This window comes from Calonectris borealis, chromosome 38 (assembly GCF_964195595.1).
Source record: "Calonectris borealis chromosome 38, bCalBor7.hap1.2, whole genome shotgun sequence".
NCBI lineage: Eukaryota > Metazoa > Chordata > Aves > Procellariiformes > Procellariidae > Calonectris > Calonectris borealis.
In genome coordinates this window covers 282,173-300,064 of record NC_134349.1, presented here as the reverse complement: position 1 = coordinate 300,064, position 17,892 = coordinate 282,173, and the positions used below count along the sequence as shown (strand labels likewise).

Sequence of the window (17,892 nt, the reverse complement as noted above, 5' to 3'; positions counted from 1 at the left end):
CCCCGCCGCGCCGGCCGCCGCCAGCCGCTCGCGCCCCGCCCCTCCAGCCAATAGGAGCGCGGCGAGGGGGTGAGGGGGCGGAGCCGGCGTCTAATGGGCGGGAAAGAGCCGCGCATGCGCATGGCGCTCCCCGCGCCTGCGCGGCGGGCGCATGCGCAGCGAGGACGCGTCGCCGCGGGAGAACGGCGCACCCCCCCCGCCCCCCCCGTTCACTCTGGCGCCTACTGACGGCAGCCGCGCCAAAAACCCCCACTCCCACGGGCGGGATTTGCAGCCAAACCACCCGTGTTTTTCCTCATTTTATTTCCCCAAGGACAGCCCGCGGCTCAGGCGGGGGCGGCCTCCTCGGCGGCGTAGCGCTCCTGGAGCTCGGCCACGTTGTCGGTGGAGACGCGGCGCCAACCGGCCGGTCCCACGTGGTAGACGGTGACCCGCCCCCCCGAGTAGGCGTCGCGGCGGGCGGCCTGGTAGATGGCGCGGCGAGCCAGGTCGCAGGCGGCCTCCAGCGCCAGCCCCCCGCGGTGGCCCCGGTCCAGCACCCCGTAGGCGTAGGTGGAGCCCGAGCCCACCGCGAAGGCCTGGCCCGGCACCCGCGTCCCCTCGCTGTCCACGTAGTAGAGCCCTGGGGCGGGGGGGAGAGGCGGAGAACTTGGGTGGTGGCCACCGGCCCCACGTGGCCACCGGGACCACCACCCACCCTGCAGGGCCACCTGCTGGCCACCGTCCCCAGGTGGTGGCCACCAAGCCCGTCAACTTAAGAGTCCTGCAACCAGGACCACCAACCCCAGACCCCTGAGAAGGAAGGGACCCCTGCCCGTGGCCACCACCCCCATGGGGACTACAGACCCCCGCCCGTGGCCACCAGCCCCACAGGCCTCAACACCCAAGACCTTGCCCCATGGCCACCAACCCCATGGACGCCACTGACCCCCAAGCCCTCAAGACCTTGCCCCATGGCCACCAGCCCCATGGGGACCAAGACCCCCGTCCATGGCCACCACCCCATGGACACCAAGACCCAAGACCTTGCCCCATGGCCACCAGCCCCATGGGGGCTAGAGATCCCCCATCCATGGCCACCAACCCCATGGACACCAAGACCCAAGACCTTGCCCCATGGCCACCAACCCCATGGACGCCACCGACCCCCAAGCCCTCAAGACCTTGCCCCATGGCCACCACCCCCATGGGGACTACAGACCCCTGCCCGTGGCCACGAGCCCCACAGGCCTCAACACCCAAGCCCTTGCCCCACGGCCACCAACCCCATAGGGGCTAGAGATCCCCCACCCGTGGCCACCAGCCCCACAGGCCTCAAGACCCAAGCCCTTGCCCCACGGCCACCAACCCCATGGGGGCTAGAGATCCCCCACCCGTGGCCACCAGTCCCACAGGCCTCAAGACCCAAGCCCTTGCCCCATGGCCACCAACCCCATGGGGGCTAGAGATCCCCCACCCGTGGCCACCAGCCCCACAGGCCTCAAGACCCAAGCCCTTGCCCCATGGCCACCAGCCCCATGGGGGCTAGAGATCCCCCACCCGTGGCCACCAGTCCCACACGCCTCAAGACCCAAGACCCCCAGCCATGGCCACCAACCCCATGGACACCAAGACCCAAGACCTTGCCCCATGGCCACCAACCCCATGGACGCCACCGACCCCCAAGCCCTCAAGACCTTGCCCCATGGCCACCAGCCCCATGGACGCCACCGACCCCCAAGCCCTCAAGACCTTGCCCCATGGCCACCAACCCCATGGACGCCACCGACCCCCAAGCCCTCAAGACCTTGCCCCATGGCCACCAGCCCCATGGGGGCTAGAGATCCCCCACCCATGGCCACCAGCCCCATGGGGACCAAGACCCAAGCCCTTGCCCCACGGCCACCAGCCCCACGGCCGCCCCCCTCACCTGGCCCCCTCTTGTCCCAGCCGCAGATCATGGTGCCCATGCTGAGCCCCATGCCCTTGTACTGGTAGACCATGTTGGCCAACAACTTGGAAGCGGCGGCTACCGAGATGGGCTCCTTGTTGCGCAGCTCGTAGACGCGGCACTGCCGGGCCAAGAGGCGCTCCCAGAAGCTGCAGTCGGCCGCCCCGCCCGCCATGGTGCCCAGCAGGTAGGGGTTGATCTCGATCACCTTCTGCACCGTCTGCGAGGCGATGTAGGACCCCGCCGTGGCCCGCGAGTCCACCGCCACGATCACCCCGTGGTCAAACTGGGGGGGGAGACGGGGGTCAGGGGGGGGGGCGCCCGCCGGGGGGGGTGACGGGGCGTTGGGGGGGCCACGGAGCCTTGGGGTCCCCCCGTGGGGTCCCCATAGAGAAGCCCCAGCCCCGCGGGAACTTCCGTAGGGGGCCCGGGCTCCCACCACGGGGCCCGGGGGTCCCCCCCGAAGCCCCACGGGGGGGTGGGGGTCCCACCGCGGGGACCCAGAGGGGTTTTGGGGTCCCCGCGGCACCCACCTTAAAGGCCAGCGTGGTGGTGCCGTGCAGCAGGCGGAGGCCGGGCCCGGGGAGGGGGGACTCGGCGCCCCACGGCGGGGCAGCGAGCCCCTCCGGCGGGCCGGGGCCATCCCGGGGGGCGGCGAGGAGCGGGAAGGCGGCGGGAGCGGCGGGGAGCTCGGCGGTGCGGAGGACGCTGGCCAGCGCCATCTTGGAGCGCCGGGCTGCGCCTCAAAATGGCGGCGCCGCGACGGGCCCGCGCATGCGCCGTCCCCGCGTTGCCCGGCAACGCCGCCCGGCGGCCCGCGCCGTTGCCGGGCAACGCGGGCGCCATGTCGGTTGAGGGCATGACGCAGCGGCGCCGGGAGCGCTTCCGCCCGCCCCTTCCCTCCTTCCCGGCGACGTCAGCGGCGGGGGGGCGGGCGCAGGGCGGCGGCGGGGTAGGAGGGGGGGGTCTCACCTGGGAAGATGGCGGCGGGCGGCGGCGGGGTGGGCCAGGGCACCCACAGCGGGGTCCGCGGCGCCGGGGGGGCGGCCCTGGGGCGGGGCGGAGGGGGCGGGGGGTGAGGGGACCCCCCCGCGGCACCCACAGCCCCCCCCCCCCGGCACCCACAGCCCCCCCCCCCCCCGCGCTCACCTGTGGGTCAGCCCGTGGGCGGAGACAGGAGACGGGGCTGGGGCGGAGTTAGGGGCGGGGTTAAGGGCAAAGGGGCGGGGAGCAGAAGAGGGAAGGGGCGTGGCCTGCAGGCCAAGGGATGAGAGGGGGCTGGGGGCGGGGCTAGGGAGTGAAGGGGTGGGGCTTGCAGCAGGGAGACAGGGCTGAGGGGCGGGGCTAGGGAGCCAAGGGGTGGGGCTTGGGACGGGGGGCAGGGCTAAGGGGCGGGGCTTGGGAGCAGAGGGGCGGGGCTGACCAAAAGGGGGCGGGATTTGGGTGGACAGAGAATGAACAGGGTGTAGGGCATGGGGAAAGGGGCGGGGCTTGGGCCCAGTGGGCGGGGCTTGGGAGCCAAGGGGGCAGAGGAGAAGCAGGGTGTAGAGCTAGGGAAAGGGGGCGTGGCTTGGGAGCGGAGGGGCGTGGCTTGGGAGCAGAAGGGGGCAGAGGAGAACCAGGGCATAGGGCTAGGGAAAGGGGGCGTGGCTTGGGAGCCAAGGGGCGTGGCTGACCAAAAGAGGGTGGGGTTTGGGGAGCAGAGAATGACCAGGGTGTAGGGAAAAGGGGTGGGGCCTGGGAGTCAAGGGGGCGGGGCTTGGGAGCCGAGGGGCGGGGTTCAGCTGCTCAGTGAGGGAGGGGGTAAAGCTGGAGAGTCCGGGGGGCGGAGCTTGGTGCCGAGTGGGCGTGGCTTAGGGATGGGGGAGACGGGATTTGGGGGAAAACCAGGGGGATTTGGGGTCGCTCACCCGCGCTGGAGGCCAGGGGGGTCACCGACCCCCTATGGGCGCTGCCCACCTGGGGGGGGGCGCAAAGCATGCTGGGTACCCCCCCTCCATTTTGGGGGGGGCGCCACACCCAACACGGCGGCAGTTTTGGGGGGGTCTCACCTGCCATACGGGGGTGCGGCGGGAGGGGGGGGGCTCCAGCGGGGAGGAGCGGCTGTGGGGGGGTGGTGTGAGCATTTTGGGGGGGACCCCCAGGAATGGGGGGTTCCCCCCAAATTAGGGGAGCCCCCCCTTACCTCACCACTTGGCCGCTCAGCTGCCGGCGGGGCTGGGGGGTGACTGGAAGGGAAGGAGCCATTTTGGGGAGACCCCCAGGAATAATTGGGGAGGGAATAGGGGGCAGGGGGGACCCCAAATATTTTGGGGGGGGGGGGGTGCTTACCCGTCTGCGCCGGGGAGGTGATGCCGACGGGCCGGGGCGTGCTGCTCCTGCGTGGAGAAACACGGGGGTGCCGCCGCCGCAGCCCCCCCGAAACCCCACGGCGGGGTGGGGGGCTCACCTGCTGCCCCCTCGCCAGCCGGGGGAGAGCTGCGGGGGGAGAAAACGGGGGGGTCAGTGTGTGTTGGGGGGGGGGAATGGGGAGCGAAGAGTTGGGGGAACGGGGGGATCACCTGAGCGCGGCGCAGCTCCCCGTTCTCCCGCCGCAGCGCCTCCAGCTCCCTGCGTGGGGGCGGAGGGGTGATGTGGGGGGCGACGTGGGGTGGAGCCCCCCCCCCCAACATGGCGGCTGGGGGGGGGTGTGTGTGATGGGCAGACCCCACCAAGATGGCGGCCATGGGGAGGGGGATGGACCCCACCAAGATGGCGGCCATGGGGAGGGGGATGGACCCCACCAAGATGGCGGCCATGGGGAGGGGGATGGACCCCACCAAGATGGCGGCCATGGGGAGGGGGATGGACCCCACCAAGATGGCGGCCATGGGGAGGGGGATGGACCCCACCAAGATGGCGGCCATGGGGAGGGGGATGGACCCCCCCCCAAAATGGCAGCCACGGGAGTGGCGGGGGGTGTCTCACCTATGGCGGGCATCCAGAACGCGGCGGGCGTCCTCCAGCGCCACCCGGGCGCGGCGGGCGGCTTCCTGGTGGGAGGCCAGGAGGAGGTCGGACTGCGCCCGCTGGAAGCGCCAGACCTGCGGGGCAGAGGCGGGAGGGGTGGGTCTGGCCCCGTGGCGCGGGGCAGGCTGCCCCCCATCCTCCTCCTCACCTGGGAGATGTGGGTCAAGTGCTTGAGGGCGATGGCGGCCGGGCTCTTGAAGAAGAGCTTCTCCTGCGGGCGCATCTGCGGGGAGGGAACGAGATGGCCGCCAGCGACGGAGGGTGAGGGAGGGTTCAAAATGGCGGCCAGGACAGAGGAGGAGAAGGGTTCAAAATGGCGGCCAGGACAGGGCGGCAACTCGCCTTGTCGGAGATGGGGAGGTAGCGGCAGTCGGCGGCGCAGACGGGGCACGGACCTGCGTGAGGGAAAAAAAAGTCGGGACCCCCCCCAAAAATGGCGTTTATGAGGGAAAAACATCGGCGGGAGGGGAGGGGGGATCCCTCCCTGCCGCCATCGTGCGGGGATGAAGGGGCTCCTACCCGCGCCCCCGCACGCCGCGCAGAGGACGTGGCCGCAGCTGGTGACGGCGAAGCGGGCTCCCTCTTGGCGGAAGCAGCGGTTGCAGTGGAACCAGTCCATGCTGGCGGGGGGGCTGAGGGGGTCCCTCCGCCGTCTCCCCCCCTTGTCCCGTCCCCCCCCTTCCCCACCGTTACCCGCCGGCTGCGGCGGCGCCGGGACCCCTTCGCGCCTCAGGCTGCGAGGAAATGGGGGGGGAGCGACCGTTAAAAAGGGCGGGAAGCCCGAGGGGAAACGACCGTTAAAAAGGGCGGGAAGCCTGAGGGGAAACGACGTTAAAAAGGGCGGGAAGCCTGAGGGGAAACGACCGTTAAAAAGGGCGGGAAGCCTGAGGGGAAACGACCGTTAAAAAGGGCGGGAAGCCTGAGGGGAAACGACCGTTAAAAAGGGCGGGAAGCCTGAGGGAAACGATCGTTAAAAGGGGCGGGAAGCCTGAGGAGAAACGATCGTTAAAAAGAGCAGGAAACCTGAGGAGAAGGGCTCGGGGGGGGGGGGGCGCGCGAGAGTGGCTGCTGAAAAGGGCGGGAAACCTGAGGAGAAACGACCGTTAAAAAGGGCGGGAAGCCTGAGGAGAAACGACCGTTAAACAGGGCGGGAAACCAGAGGAGAAACGACCGTTAAAAAGGGGCGGAAGCCTGAGGAGAAACGACCGTTAAACAGGGCGGGAAACCAGAGGAGAAACGACCGTTAAACAGGGCGGGAAGCCTGAGGAGAAACGACCGTTAAACAGGGCGGGAAGCCTGAGGAGAAACGACCGTTAAAAAGGGCGGGAAACCAGAGGAGAAACGACCGTTAAACAGGGCGGGAAACCAGAGGAGAAACGACCGTTAAACAGGGCGGGAAGCCTGAGGAGAAACGACCGTTAAAAAGGGCGGGAAGCCTGAGGGGAAGGGGGGTGGGGGGGGGGGAGCGTGAGTGCGGTCGTTAAAAAGGGCGGGAAGCCTGAGGAGAAACGACCGTTAAAAAGGGCGGGAAGCCTGAGGGGAAGGGGGGTGGGTGGGGGGGCGTGAGTGCGGTCGTTAAAAAGGGCGGGAAGCCTGAGGGGAAACGACCGTTAAAAAGAGCAGGAAACCTGAGATGAAAGGCTCGGGGCGGGGGGGGGGGGCACGAGAGCGTGGCTGCTGAAAAGGGCGGGAAGCCTGAGGGGAAGGGAAGGGGGGCGCGAGTGCGGTCGTTAAAAAGGGCGGGAAACCTGAGGGGGGGGGGGGGGGGGCGTGAGTGCGGTCGTTAAAAAGGGCGGGAAATCTGAGGAGAAACGACCGTTAAAAAGGGCGGGAAGCCTGAGAGGAAGGAGGGGGGGGGGGCGTGAGTGCGGTCGTTAAAAAGGGCGGGAAACCTGAGGAGAAACGACCGTTAAAAAGGGCGGGAAATCTGAGGAGAAACGACCGTTAAAAAGGGCGGAAGCCTGAGAGGAAGGAGGGGGGGGGGGCGTGAGTGCGGTCGTTAAAAAAGGCGGGAAGCCTGAGGGGAAACGACCGTTAAAAAGGGCGGGAAGCCTGAGGGGAAACGACCGTTAAAAAGGGCGGGAAGCCTGAGGGGAAGGGCTCGGGGGGGGGGGGGGGGGGGGGGGGGGGGCGCGCGAGCGTGGCCGTTGAAAAGGGTGGGAAGCCTGAGGGGAAGGGGGGGGGGCGGGGCGCGAGTGCGGTCGTTAAAAAGGGCGGGAAACCTGAGGAGAAACGACCGTTAAAAAGGGCGGGAAGCCTGAGGGGAAACGACCGTTAAAAAGGGCGGGAAGCCTGAGGGAAGGGCGGGGGGGGGGGGGCGCGCGAGCGTGGCCGTTGAAAAGGGCAGGAAGCCTGAGGGGGCGGAGCGACTGCTAAAAGGAGTGGGAAGGGGGCGGAGCCATTGCTAAAGGGGCGGGAAGGGGCGGAGCGAGCGCTAAAAGAGGCAGGAGGGGCGGAGCGAGCACTGAAAGGGGCGGGAGGGGGCGGAGCGACCATTAAAATGAACAGGAAGCCTGAGGGGGCGGAGCGACCGCTGAAAGGGTCAGGAAGGGGGCGGAGCCACAGCTAAATGGGCGGAGCGACTGGTAAAAGAGGCGGAAGGGGGCGGAGCGACTGTTGAAAGGGGCAGGAAGCCTGAGGGGGCGGAGCGATTCCTAAAAGGGCTGGGAAGGGGGCGGAGCCACCATTAAAACAGTCAGGAAAGGGGCGGAGCCGCCGCTGAAAGGGACGGAAAGGGGGCGGAGCCACCATTAAAGGGCCCCTTCTCCCTCTCGCGGACGCCATTAACGAGATCGCCGTTATTAAATCTTTATTGGAGCAGCAGACAGGGGCGGGGGATCCCTCCAGCATCCCATAATGCCCCTGGAGGACCCCCCAAAGTCCTCCAGCATCCCATAATGCCCCTGGAGGACCCCCCCAAAGTCCTCCAGCATCCCATAATGCCCCTGGAGGACCCCCCAAAGTCCTCCAGCATCCCATAATGCCCTGGAGGACCCCCCAAAGTCCTCCAGCATCCCAGCATGCCCTGTGCCCCCCCCACTATCCCAGCATGCCCTGCAGCAGGGGGAGGACCACCTGCAGGAGCAGTGGGCGGAGCCTCGGGGTGGCCCCGCCCCCTTCCTCACCGCCGTGGGTTGGCTGTTCTACCGGCCACGCCCCTGAGCTGGGTGGGGCCTGGAGACACCACATGGTGGGGGGTGGAGCTTCGGCACCTGGCCACGCCCCCCAACACACATCCCCCTCTATGGGGTGGGAGGGGCAGAGCCTGCCGCCTCACCCCGCCCACTCACCCGCGGGGGCGGGGCCTGCGGGGAGGGAAGCCCCGCCCCCTCCACGGCCCTGGGGCTGTCGCGGGGGGGGGGGAGGCAGTTTGGGGGGAAAAGTGGGGGTTTTGGGGCAGCTGGTGCAAACCCTGGGGCAGGGTGGGGGGCCAGTCGCACCAGTCACACCAGTAACACCCTCCCAGTGCCCCCAGTACCTCCCAGTCCTCCCAGTAACGCCCAGATCCCTCCCAGTAGCTCCTGAGTCCCTTCTCAGTGCCCCACTGTCCCTCCCAGTAACACCATTCCCGCTCCCAGTGCCTCCAGTGCCTCCCAGTGCCCCCAATCGCCCTTCCAGTGCCTCCAAGTGCCCTCATTCCCCCTCCCAGTGCCCCCACTCCTCCTCCCAGTCCCTCACAGCTCCCCCATTCTTCCTCCCAGTACCTCCCAGTACCCCCAATCCCGCTCCCAGTGCCTCCCAGTGCCCCAATCGCCCTTCCAGTGCCCCCAATTGCGCTCCCAGTGCCCCCAATCGCCCTCCCAGTGCTCCCATTCCCCCTCTCAGTGCTCCCATTCTCCCTCCCAGTGTCCCCCAGTGCCTCCCAGTGCCCCCAATCGCCCTTCCAGTGCCTCCCAGTCCCTCCCAGTGCCCCCATTCGCCCTCCCAGTGCTCCCATTCCCCCTCCCAGTGCTCCCATTCTCCCTCCCAGTGCCCCCCAGTGCCTCCCAGTGCCCCCAGCGCCCTCTCCCCCAGCCGCCGGGCTGGCTCTCCAGGCGGGCCGGCAGCATCAGGTGGATGCGGGGCGGCCCCAGGACCCTCCGGATGCCCCGGTCCTCTGGGCGGGGCATGGGGGACATAGGGGGTCCTATAGGGGACCCTATAGGCTGCCCCCCCCCCAAGGTACCTTGAAGCTCTATGGGGGGGCCGAGCGGAGCCGAACGGGACCCGAGCGGAGCCGAACGCGCTCGGGCCGGGAGCCGAACGGCAGCCGAACACGCCCGAGCCCGGGAGGGGGCGGAGCCCGCCCGAGCGGAGCCGAGAGGAGCCGAACCCGCCCGAGGGGACCCGAGAGGAGCCGAGCCCGCCCGAAGGGGCCCGAGAGGAGCCGAGCCCGCCCGAGGGGACCCGAGAGGAGCCGAGCCCGCCCGAAGGGGCCCGAGAGGAGCCGAGCCCGCCCGAGGGACCCGAGAGGAGCCGAGCCCGCCCGAGGGGACCCGAGAGGAGCCGAGCCCGCCCGAAGGGGCCCGAGAGGAGCCGAGCCCCGCCCGAAGGGACCCGAGAGGAGCCGAGCCCGCCCGAAGGGGCCCGAGCCCACCCGAGCGGGGGCCGAGAGGAGTCAGTACCTCCCGGTAGCCCCCCAGTACCTCCCAGTACCGTCCTAGTACCCTCCCAGTATACCCAACTACCCCCACTACCTCCCAGGACCCCCTAATACCCCCCAACTACCTCCCCAGTGTGCCCCAGTACCCTCCTAGTGCACCCCAGTAAACCCAGTACCACCCAGTACTTCCCAGTCCCCTCCAATACCTCCCCATTAACCCCCCCCCAGTACCTCCCAGAACTCCCTAGTACCCCTCCAGTACCCCTCAGTACCCACTAGCAACCCCCCAGTTCCTCCCAGTCCCCTCCCAGTACCTCCCAGTACCCTCCCAGTGACCCCAATACCACTCCAGTGCTCCCCAGTACTCCCTAGTACCCCCCAGTACTCCCTAATACCCCCCCAGTACCCTCCCAGTACCCTTCAATGCCCTCCAGTACCACACAGTACCCCCTAGCACCCCCCCAGTCCCTCCCACTACCCTCCCACTCTCTCCCAGTACCCTCCCAGTAACCCCAGTACCACTCCAGTACCTCCCAATACTCCTAGTACCCACCCACTACCTCCCATTCCCCCCCAGTACCCCCCCAGTACCCTCCCAGTACCCTTCAATGCCCTCCAGTACCCCTCAGTACCCCCTAGGACCCCCCCAGTCCCTCCCAGTCCCCTCCCAGTCCCCCCCAGTCCCCTCCCAGTAACCCTAGTACCACTGCAGTACCTCTCAGTACTCCCTAGTACCCCCCCAGTACCTCCCAGTGCTCCCTAGTACCCCCCCAGTACCCCCCCAGTCTCCTCCCAGTCCCTCCCCGTCCCTCCCAGTCCCTCCCAGTCCGGGGCAGAGGCCGCGGGGGAGGATGTGGGGCGCCGTGGGGCGGGCGGGGGGCAGCGGCCTGCGCGGGGCGGCCGGGGGGGGGGGACCCCCAGGGCCGGGGGCCGCTGGCCGGGAAGGTGGCGGTGGTGACGGCCGCCACCGACGGGTGAGTGACCCCGCGCCCCCACGGCGCCCCACGGCGACCCATAGCGACCCATAGCTGCCCCATAGCGACCCATAGCGACCCATAGCGACCCATAACCCCCCATAGCGACCCATAGCCCCCCACAGCGACCCATAGCGACCCATAGCGACCCATAACCCCCCATAGCGACCCATAGCGACCCATAGCCCCCCCATAGCCCCCCATAGCAACCCATAGCCCCCCATAGCCCCCCATAGCGACCCATAGCTGCCCCATAGCCCCCCCATAGCAACCCATAGCCCCCCATAGCCCCCCATAGCGACCCATAGCCCCCCCATAGCGACCCATAGCTGCCCCATAGCCCCCCCATAGCAACCCATAGCTGCCCCATAGCCCCCCATAGCCCCCCATAGCGACCCATAGCTGCCCCATAGCCCCCCATAGCTGCCCCATAGCCCCCCATAGCCCCCCCATAGCCCCCCATAGCGACCCATAGCCCCCCCATAGCTGCCCCATAGCCCCCCCATAGCGACCCATAGCCCCCCATAGCCCCCCCACAGCCCCATAGCCCCCCACCCTATAGACCCCCCATGTCCCCATAGATCCATAGACCCCCCATAGGCCCCCCAGCCCCATAGCGACCCCATAGCCCCCCATAGCCCCCCCACAGCCCCATAGCAGCCCCATAGCCCCCCACCCTGTAGACCCCCCATGTGCCCATAGATCTACAGCCCCCCCCATAGCCCCCCCATAGCCCCCATAGAGCCCCAACCCTAGAGACCCCATAGGCCCCCATCACCCCATAGCCCCCCCATAGCCCCCCCAGCCCCATAGCCCCCCACCCTTGAGACCCCCATAGCCCCCCCTGACCCCCCCGCCCCCCAGGATCGGGCTGGCGGTGGCGGCGGGGCTGGCGGGGGCGGGGGCGCGGGTGGTGCTGAGCTCCCGCCGCGCCCCACATGTGGAGGCCGCCGTGGGGCAGCTGCGGAGCCGGGGGCTGGAGGTCAGCGGGGTCGTCTGCCACGTGGGGCGGCCCCAGGACCGCCGGCGCCTCATCCAGAAGGTGGGGGGCCGGGGGGCCGCGGGTTATGGGGCGCCGGGGGGCGGACTTGGGGGTCCCGGGTGCCGTGGGGTGGACTTGGGGGTCCCAGGTGCCGTGGGTTATGGGGCGCCATGGGGCGGACTTGGGGGTCCCAGGTGCCGGGGGGCGGACTTGGGGGTCCCGGGCACCGGGGGTTATGGGCGCCGGGGGGCAGACTTGGGGTCCCGGGCGCCGTGGGGTGGACTTGGGGGTCCCGGTGGCTGTGGGTTATGGGGCACCGTGGGGTGGACTTGGGGGTCCCGGGAACCGGGGGTTATGGGGCGCCGGGGGGCAGACTTGGGGGTCCTGGGCACCGGGGGTTATGGGGCGCTGTGGGGCGGACTTGGGGGTCCCGGGCACCGGGGGTTATGGGGCGCCGTGGGGCGGACTTGGGGGTCCCAGGTGCCGTGGGGCGGACTTGGGGGTCCCGGGCGCCGGGGGTTATGGGGCGCCGGGGGGCAGACTTGGGGGTCCTGGGCACCGGGGGTTATGGGGCGCTGTGGGGCGGACTTGGGGGTCCCGGGCACCGGGGGTTATGGGGCGCCGTGGGGTGGACTTGGGGGTCCTGGGTGCTGTGGGGTGGACTTGGGGGTCCCAGTGGCCGTGGGCTATGGGGCACCGTGGGGCGGACTTGGGGGTCCCAGGTGCCGGGGGGCGGACTTGGGGGTCCTGGTGGCCGTGGGCTATGGGGCACCGTGGGGCGGACTTGGGGGTCCCGGGCGCCGTGGGGCGGACTTGGGGGTCCCAGCCCCGGCCGCCCCCAGGCCCTGGAGACCTACGGGGGCGTCGACATCCTGGTCTCCAACCGCCGCCGTCAACCCCGCCTTCGGCCCCACCCTCGACGCCGATGAGGCCGTCTGGGAGAAGGTGGGCCACGCCCCTTCTTGGCCACGCCCTCATTGGCCACACCCACCCCTAACCACGCCCCCCACCCCCCCCCCAAAGATCTTCCATGTCAACGTGACGGCGGCGGCCATGTTGGTGCAGCTGGCGGTGCCCCACATGGAGAAGAGGGGTGAGGAGGAGGGCGGGGCTTGGCGGGGTGGGGCTGGGGCGCGGTCGGAGGCGCCCCGCCCATTGCTGTGCTCCGCCCCCCTCCCTATGCAGGGGAGGGCCATCGTCTTGGTGTCCTCGGTGGCCGCGTACCAGCCCCTGCCGGTGAGGGGGGAGGGGTGGGCGGGGGGTGCTGGGATGGGCGGGGTGGGTGGGTGGGGTTGATGGGCGGGGTTGATGGGTGGTGGGCGGGGTTGATGGGCGGGGTTGATGGGTGGTGGGTGGGGTTGATGGGTGGTGGGCGGGGTTGATGGGTGGGGTTGATGGGTGGTGGGTGGGGTTGATGGGCGGGGTTGATGGGTGGTGGGTGGGGTTGATGGGTGGTGGGCGGGGGTTGATGGGCGGGGTTGATGGGTGGGGTTGATGGGCGGTGGGTGGGGTTGATGGGCGGGGTTGATGGGTGGTGGGTGGGGTTGATGGGTGGTGGGCGGGGTTGATGGGCGGGGTTGATGGGTGGGGTTGATGGGCGGTGGGTGGGGTTGATGGGCGGGGTTGATGGGCGATGGGCGGGGTTGATGGGTGGTGGGCGGGGTTGATGGGCGGGGTTGATGGGCGATGGGCGGGGTTGATGGGTGGTGGGCGGGGTTGATGGGCGGGGCTGATGGGCGATGGGTGGGGTTGATGGGCGGGGCTGATGGGTGGCGGGTGGGGTTGATGGGCGGGGTTGATGGGCGGGGCTGAGGGGTGGGGGTGCTGGGATAGGCGGGGTTGATGATGAGATGGGTGGTGGGCGGGGTTGATGGGCGGGGCTGATGGGTGGTGGGCGGGGTTGATGGGCGGGGCTGGTGGTGGGACCGGGGGGGGGGGGGGTGGGCGATGGGTGGGGCGGGTGCCGGGCCCCCTCCCGTCTCGCGGCGGGGCGGGGCGGGGCGTGGCGGTGACGGGTGGGCGGGGCCAGGCGCTGGGCCCCTACAGCGTCAGCAAGGCGGCGCTGCTGGGGCTGGTGAAGGCCCTGGCCCCCGAGCTCCGCCCCCGCAACGTCCGCATCAACGGCGTCGCCCCCGGCCTCATCCAGACCCGCTTCAGCGCTGCCGTGAGGGGCGGGGCCCGGGGGGCGGGGCCCGGGGGGCGGGGCCCGGGGGCGGGGCTTGGCTTGCAAGGGCGGGGCTTGGGGGAACCGGATGGATCTGAAGGTGGCGGTGGGGGGTGTGGCCTGGAGGTGGGTGGAGCCGAGGGAGGGTGGGGCTTGGACGCGGGGTGGAGCCTGCAGGGGGTGGGGCGGCGCGGGGGTGTGGTCTGCGGGGTGGGCGGGGCCCGGGTGGGCGGGGCCCGGAGGTGGGCGCCATCTCCAGGGGTCGCAGGAGGCCCAGGGGGAGGGAGCGGGAACCTTGGCGGGTGGGCGGGGCCTGGAAGGGGTGTGGCTGGCGGGGTGGGCGGGGCCATGACCACGCCCTCTCTCGCAGCTCTGGGAGGACGAAGCCACCCGGGCGCAGGCCATGTCCTCCATGGGGATCGACAGGTGGGGCGGGGCGGGGCGGGGCCGGGGTGGGCGGAGCCGCCTGACCCCCGTGACCTTTGACCCCTCCCCCCCCCCCCAGGCTGGGGACGCCATTGGACGTGGCCGAGGTCGTGACCTTCCTCTGCTCCCCCGCCGCCGCCTACGTGGTGGGCGAGACCATCGTGGTGGCCGGGGGGGCCCCCTCCCGCCTATAGGGGCCCATAGGGGCCCCGCTATAGGGGCCTGAGAGACCTATGGGGGCTCGGGGGGGGGTATAGGGGCCCTCGGGGTCTATAGGGGGGTTGGGGGGTCTACGGGGGACTTTGGGGTCTATGGAGGGGGGATATAGGGGACCTTGGGGTCTAGGGGGGGGTATAGGGGACCTCAGGGTCTATAGGGGGATCTATAGGGGACCTTGGGGTCTATAGGGGGGGGTTGGGGGGGTCTATGGGGGATTTCGGGGTCTATGGAGGGGGTATAGGGGACATCGGGGCCTATAGGGGAGGATATAAGGGAGCTCGGGGTCTATAGGGGATCTATAGGGGACCTTGGGGTCTATAGGGGGGTTTGAGGGGTCTATAGGGGGTTTAAGGGGGGATATAGGGACCTCGGGGTCTATGGGGGGTTCGGGGGGGGGGATATAGGGGACATTGGGGCCTATAGGGGAGTTTTGGGGCATCTATAGGGGACAACAGGTCTATAGGGGGATTTTGGGGTGCCTACAGAGGACATCGGGATCTATAAGAGGGTTAGGGGGGATATAGGGGACGTTGGGGCCTATAAGGGAGTTTTGGGGGGGGTCTATAGGGGACATCGGGGTCTATAGGGGGTCTATAGGGGGATGTTGGGGTCTATAGGGGGGTCTATAGGGGCTCCGGGACGCCCACAGGGGCCGCAAGCCACGCCCCCAAGCGCTGAGCCAATAAAAGCCCCTCCCTGGCACCCACCAGGCTCCAACATGGCGGCCTCCGCGGGGGGCGGCCATCTTGGGGGGCGGCCATCTTGGGGCGACCATCTTGGGGGGTCAGGTGGCCATCTTGGGGCGCCAACATGGCGGCACCCATTGGGGGCGGCCATCTTGGGGGGGGTCGGGCGGCCATCTTGGGGCGCCAACATGGCGGCACCCATTGGGGGCGGCCATCTTGGGGCGACCATCTTGGGGGGGTCAGGCGGCCATCTTGGGGCGCCGACATGGCGGCACCCATCGGGGGCGGCCATCTTGTCAGCGTCTCCCTGGGGAAAGGGGGCGGCGGCGCCAGGCTGGAGGCGGAGGCGGGGCGTAGGCAGGGTTTATTGGGGGTGGGGCGGGGGGGCCCCCTCCTCCAGCCCCTCCAGGCGCCCGGCGTCTCGCAGCACCTCGTAGTAACGGGGGCGGTGCCGGGCCAGGAAGACGCTGAGCTTCCCGGGAACGCGGCGCTGGGGCTCCGCCCCTGGGGTCACGGGGGGGGGGGGGGGAGAAGAAAGACAGCGGGGTCAGGGGAGGGGGACACGACTTGGGACGTCCACGGCCCCCCCGTCTGCCCCCCACGTCCCCCATGACCCCCACGACCCCCCACCCCCCCATCTCCCCCCACGTCCCCGTGACCCCCATGACCCCACAACCCCCATGACCCCCACATCCCTGTGACCCCCGTGACCCCCACGTCCCCCATGACCCCCACACCCCCCATCTCCCCCCACGTCCCCGTGACCCCCATGACCCCCATGACCCCCACCTCCCCCCACAACCCCCATCTCCCCCCACGACCCCCCACATCCCCCATGACCCCCCCCAACCCCCATATCCCCCATCTCCCCCCCCACTCCCATGCCCCCCACATCCCCCCCACCTCCCCGCCCCCCACATCCCCCCCCGCCCCCACCTCCCCCCCACCTCCCCCTCCCCCACCCCCCCCCGCCCCCACTCACCCAGCGCCCTGCAGACCCCCTCCACGCGCCTCCTGGCCGCCGCCACCTCCTGGGGTCCCCCACCACCTCCTCCACCTCCCCCACCCCGTACCCGAAATCGGCCTCGTCCAGCTCCACCCGCAGCCCCCCCAGGCGGGCGCTGCGCCGGCGGGTGACGAAGGAGGCCGTGGGGCGCAGCCCAGGGGGCCCAGGGCCTCCCCCACGCTGCCCCACGGCGCCCGGGGCACCCCCAGGACGCGGATCAGCTCCGCCAGGACCCCCGCGTCCCCCCACACCTCCCGGTAGGCGGTCGTGGCGCTGGGGGGCGGGGGGGGGCTTTGGGGGGCTGGGGGGCTATGGGGTGGGGGGGGGCTATGGGGTTTGGGGGGGCTATGGGGGGCTGGGGGGCTTTGGGGGGCTGGGGGGCTATGGGGTGGGGGGGGGCTATGGGGCAGGGGGGGGCTATGGGGCTTGGGGGGGCTATGGGGTTTGGGGGGGCTATGGGGCTCGGGGCTGCCATAGGGATCTGGGGGGCTATGGGGCGGTTTGGGGGGGCTATGGGGCAGATCGGGGCCGCTATGGGGTTTGGGGGGGTTATGGGGGGCTCAGAGCCACTATGGGGCAGCTGGGGGCTGCTCCCGGCTGTTTTGGGGGGGGGTCGGGCGGGGTGAGCGTGGCTATGGGTCTCGGTGGCACCGTGGGGCGGCCGTGGGTCGCCGTGGGGCTGCTGTGGGTCACTGTGGGGCTGCCGTGGGTCGCCGTGGGCTGCTGTGGGCCACCATGGGGCTGCTGTGGGTCGCTGTGGGGCTGCTGTGGGTCACCATGGGGCTGCCGTGGGTCGCCATGGGGCTGCCGTGGGTCGCCGTGGGGCTGCCGTGGGTCGCTGTGGGGCAGCCGTGGGTCGCCGTGGGGCTGCCGTGGGTCACCGTGGGGCTGCTGTGGGTCGCCGTGGGGCAGCGTGGGTCGCTGTGGGGCAGCCGTGGGTCGCCGTGGGGCAGCCGTGGGTCGCTGTGGGGCTGCCGTGGGTCGCCGTGGGGCAGCCGTGGGTCGCCGTGGGGCAGCTTGAGCTGCCAGCCCTGCCCCTGGCGGTGCCGGAGCCAGACGTCGGCGCGGCCCAGGGGGGCCCCGGGGCCGTCGAAGTAGCAGTCGCGGAAGGGGGGGGTGGGGGGCAGCCCCACGGCGCCCAGGGCCGCCAGCGCCGCCTCCGTCCCCGGCCCCACGGCGAATTTCACCTCCACTCGATGGCGCCGGAGGGGGGGGCTGGGGGGGGGGAGGGGGGGGGTCAGCAGCCCCAGAGGGACCCCCAGGGCCCCATAGGCCCCCCCAGTGCCATAGGCCCCCCCAGTGCCCCATAGCACCCTATAGGGCCCCCATAGTGACCCCCTCGCACCCTATAGAACCCCACAGAGCCCCATAGGGCCCCATAGGCCCCCCCAGAGCCCCATAGGGCCCCCTCAGCGATCCCCTCGCACCCTATAGACCCCCACAGCACCCCATAGGGCCCCATAGAGCCCCCCCAGTGCCCCATAGCACCCCATAGGGCCCCATAGGCCCCCCCAGTGCCCCATAGCACCCTATAGGGCCCCCATAGTGACCCCCTCGCACCCTATAGAGCCCCACAGCACCCCATAGGGCCCCATAGAGCCCCCCCAGTGCCCCATAGGCCCCCCCAGTGCCCCATAGCACCCTATAGGGCCCCCTCAGCGACCCCCTCGCACCCTATAGACCCCCACAGCACCCCATAGGGCCCCATAGAACCCCCCCAGAGCCCCATAGCACCCCATAGGGCCCCATAGGCCCCCCCAGTGCCCCATAGCACCCTATAGGACCCCCTCAGCGACCCCCTCGCACCCTATAGACCCCCACAGCACCCCATAGGGCCCCATAGAACCCCCCCAGTGCCCCACAGCACCCCATAGGGCCCCATAGGCCCCCCCAGTGCCCCATAGGCCCCCCCAG

General features: G+C 70.4%; 3 protein-coding genes and 2 long non-coding RNA genes across 5 annotated transcripts; 1 reads left to right on the top strand and 4 right to left on the bottom strand.

Moving 5' to 3' along the window:
* Window positions 1-288: 288 nt before the first annotated feature.
* Window positions 289-2,689, bottom strand: PSMB5 (proteasome 20S subunit beta 5). The gene is made up of 3 exons (XM_075135296.1): window positions 2,464-2,689; window positions 1,910-2,216; window positions 289-622 (listed from the first exon to the last, which is right to left on the bottom strand). The coding sequence occupies exons 1-3, from the start codon at window positions 2,650-2,652 to the stop codon at window positions 327-329; spliced, it is 792 nt and encodes a 263-aa protein (XP_074991397.1). The 5' UTR covers window positions 2,653-2,689; the 3' UTR covers window positions 289-326.
* Window positions 631-1,898, bottom strand: LOC142074593 (uncharacterized). The gene is made up of 3 exons (XR_012670645.1): window positions 1,571-1,898; window positions 1,488-1,524; window positions 631-1,193 (listed from the first exon to the last, which is right to left on the bottom strand). It is a non-coding gene; the product is annotated as an uncharacterized LOC142074593 (long non-coding RNA).
* Window positions 2,690-3,861: 1,172 nt separating the features above from the next.
* RNF212B (ring finger protein 212B) lies at window positions 3,862-5,890 on the bottom strand. Its single transcript, XM_075135273.1, has 6 exons — window positions 5,088-5,890; window positions 4,898-5,013; window positions 4,262-4,389; window positions 4,116-4,158; window positions 3,950-4,033; window positions 3,862-3,889 (listed from the first exon to the last, which is right to left on the bottom strand). The coding sequence occupies exons 1-6, from the start codon at window positions 5,556-5,558 to the stop codon at window positions 3,862-3,864; spliced, it is 870 nt and encodes a 289-aa protein (XP_074991374.1). The 5' UTR covers window positions 5,559-5,890.
* Window positions 5,891-7,439: 1,549 nt separating this feature from the next.
* On the top strand, window positions 7,440-14,293 carry LOC142074574 (dehydrogenase/reductase SDR family member 4-like). The gene is given in 8 exon segments (XM_075135272.1): window positions 7,440-7,480; window positions 11,360-11,537; window positions 12,320-12,361; window positions 12,363-12,422; window positions 12,501-12,713; window positions 13,507-13,641; window positions 14,012-14,067; window positions 14,147-14,293. Coding segments are annotated over 8 exon segments (840 nt in total). The 3' UTR covers window positions 14,262-14,293.
* Window positions 14,294-15,319: 1,026 nt separating this feature from the next.
* On the bottom strand, window positions 15,320-16,041 carry LOC142074585 (uncharacterized). The gene is made up of 2 exons (XR_012670640.1): window positions 15,955-16,041; window positions 15,320-15,476 (listed from the first exon to the last, which is right to left on the bottom strand). It is a non-coding gene; the product is annotated as an uncharacterized LOC142074585 (long non-coding RNA).
* Between the last annotated feature and the right edge of the window lie 1,851 nt (window positions 16,042-17,892).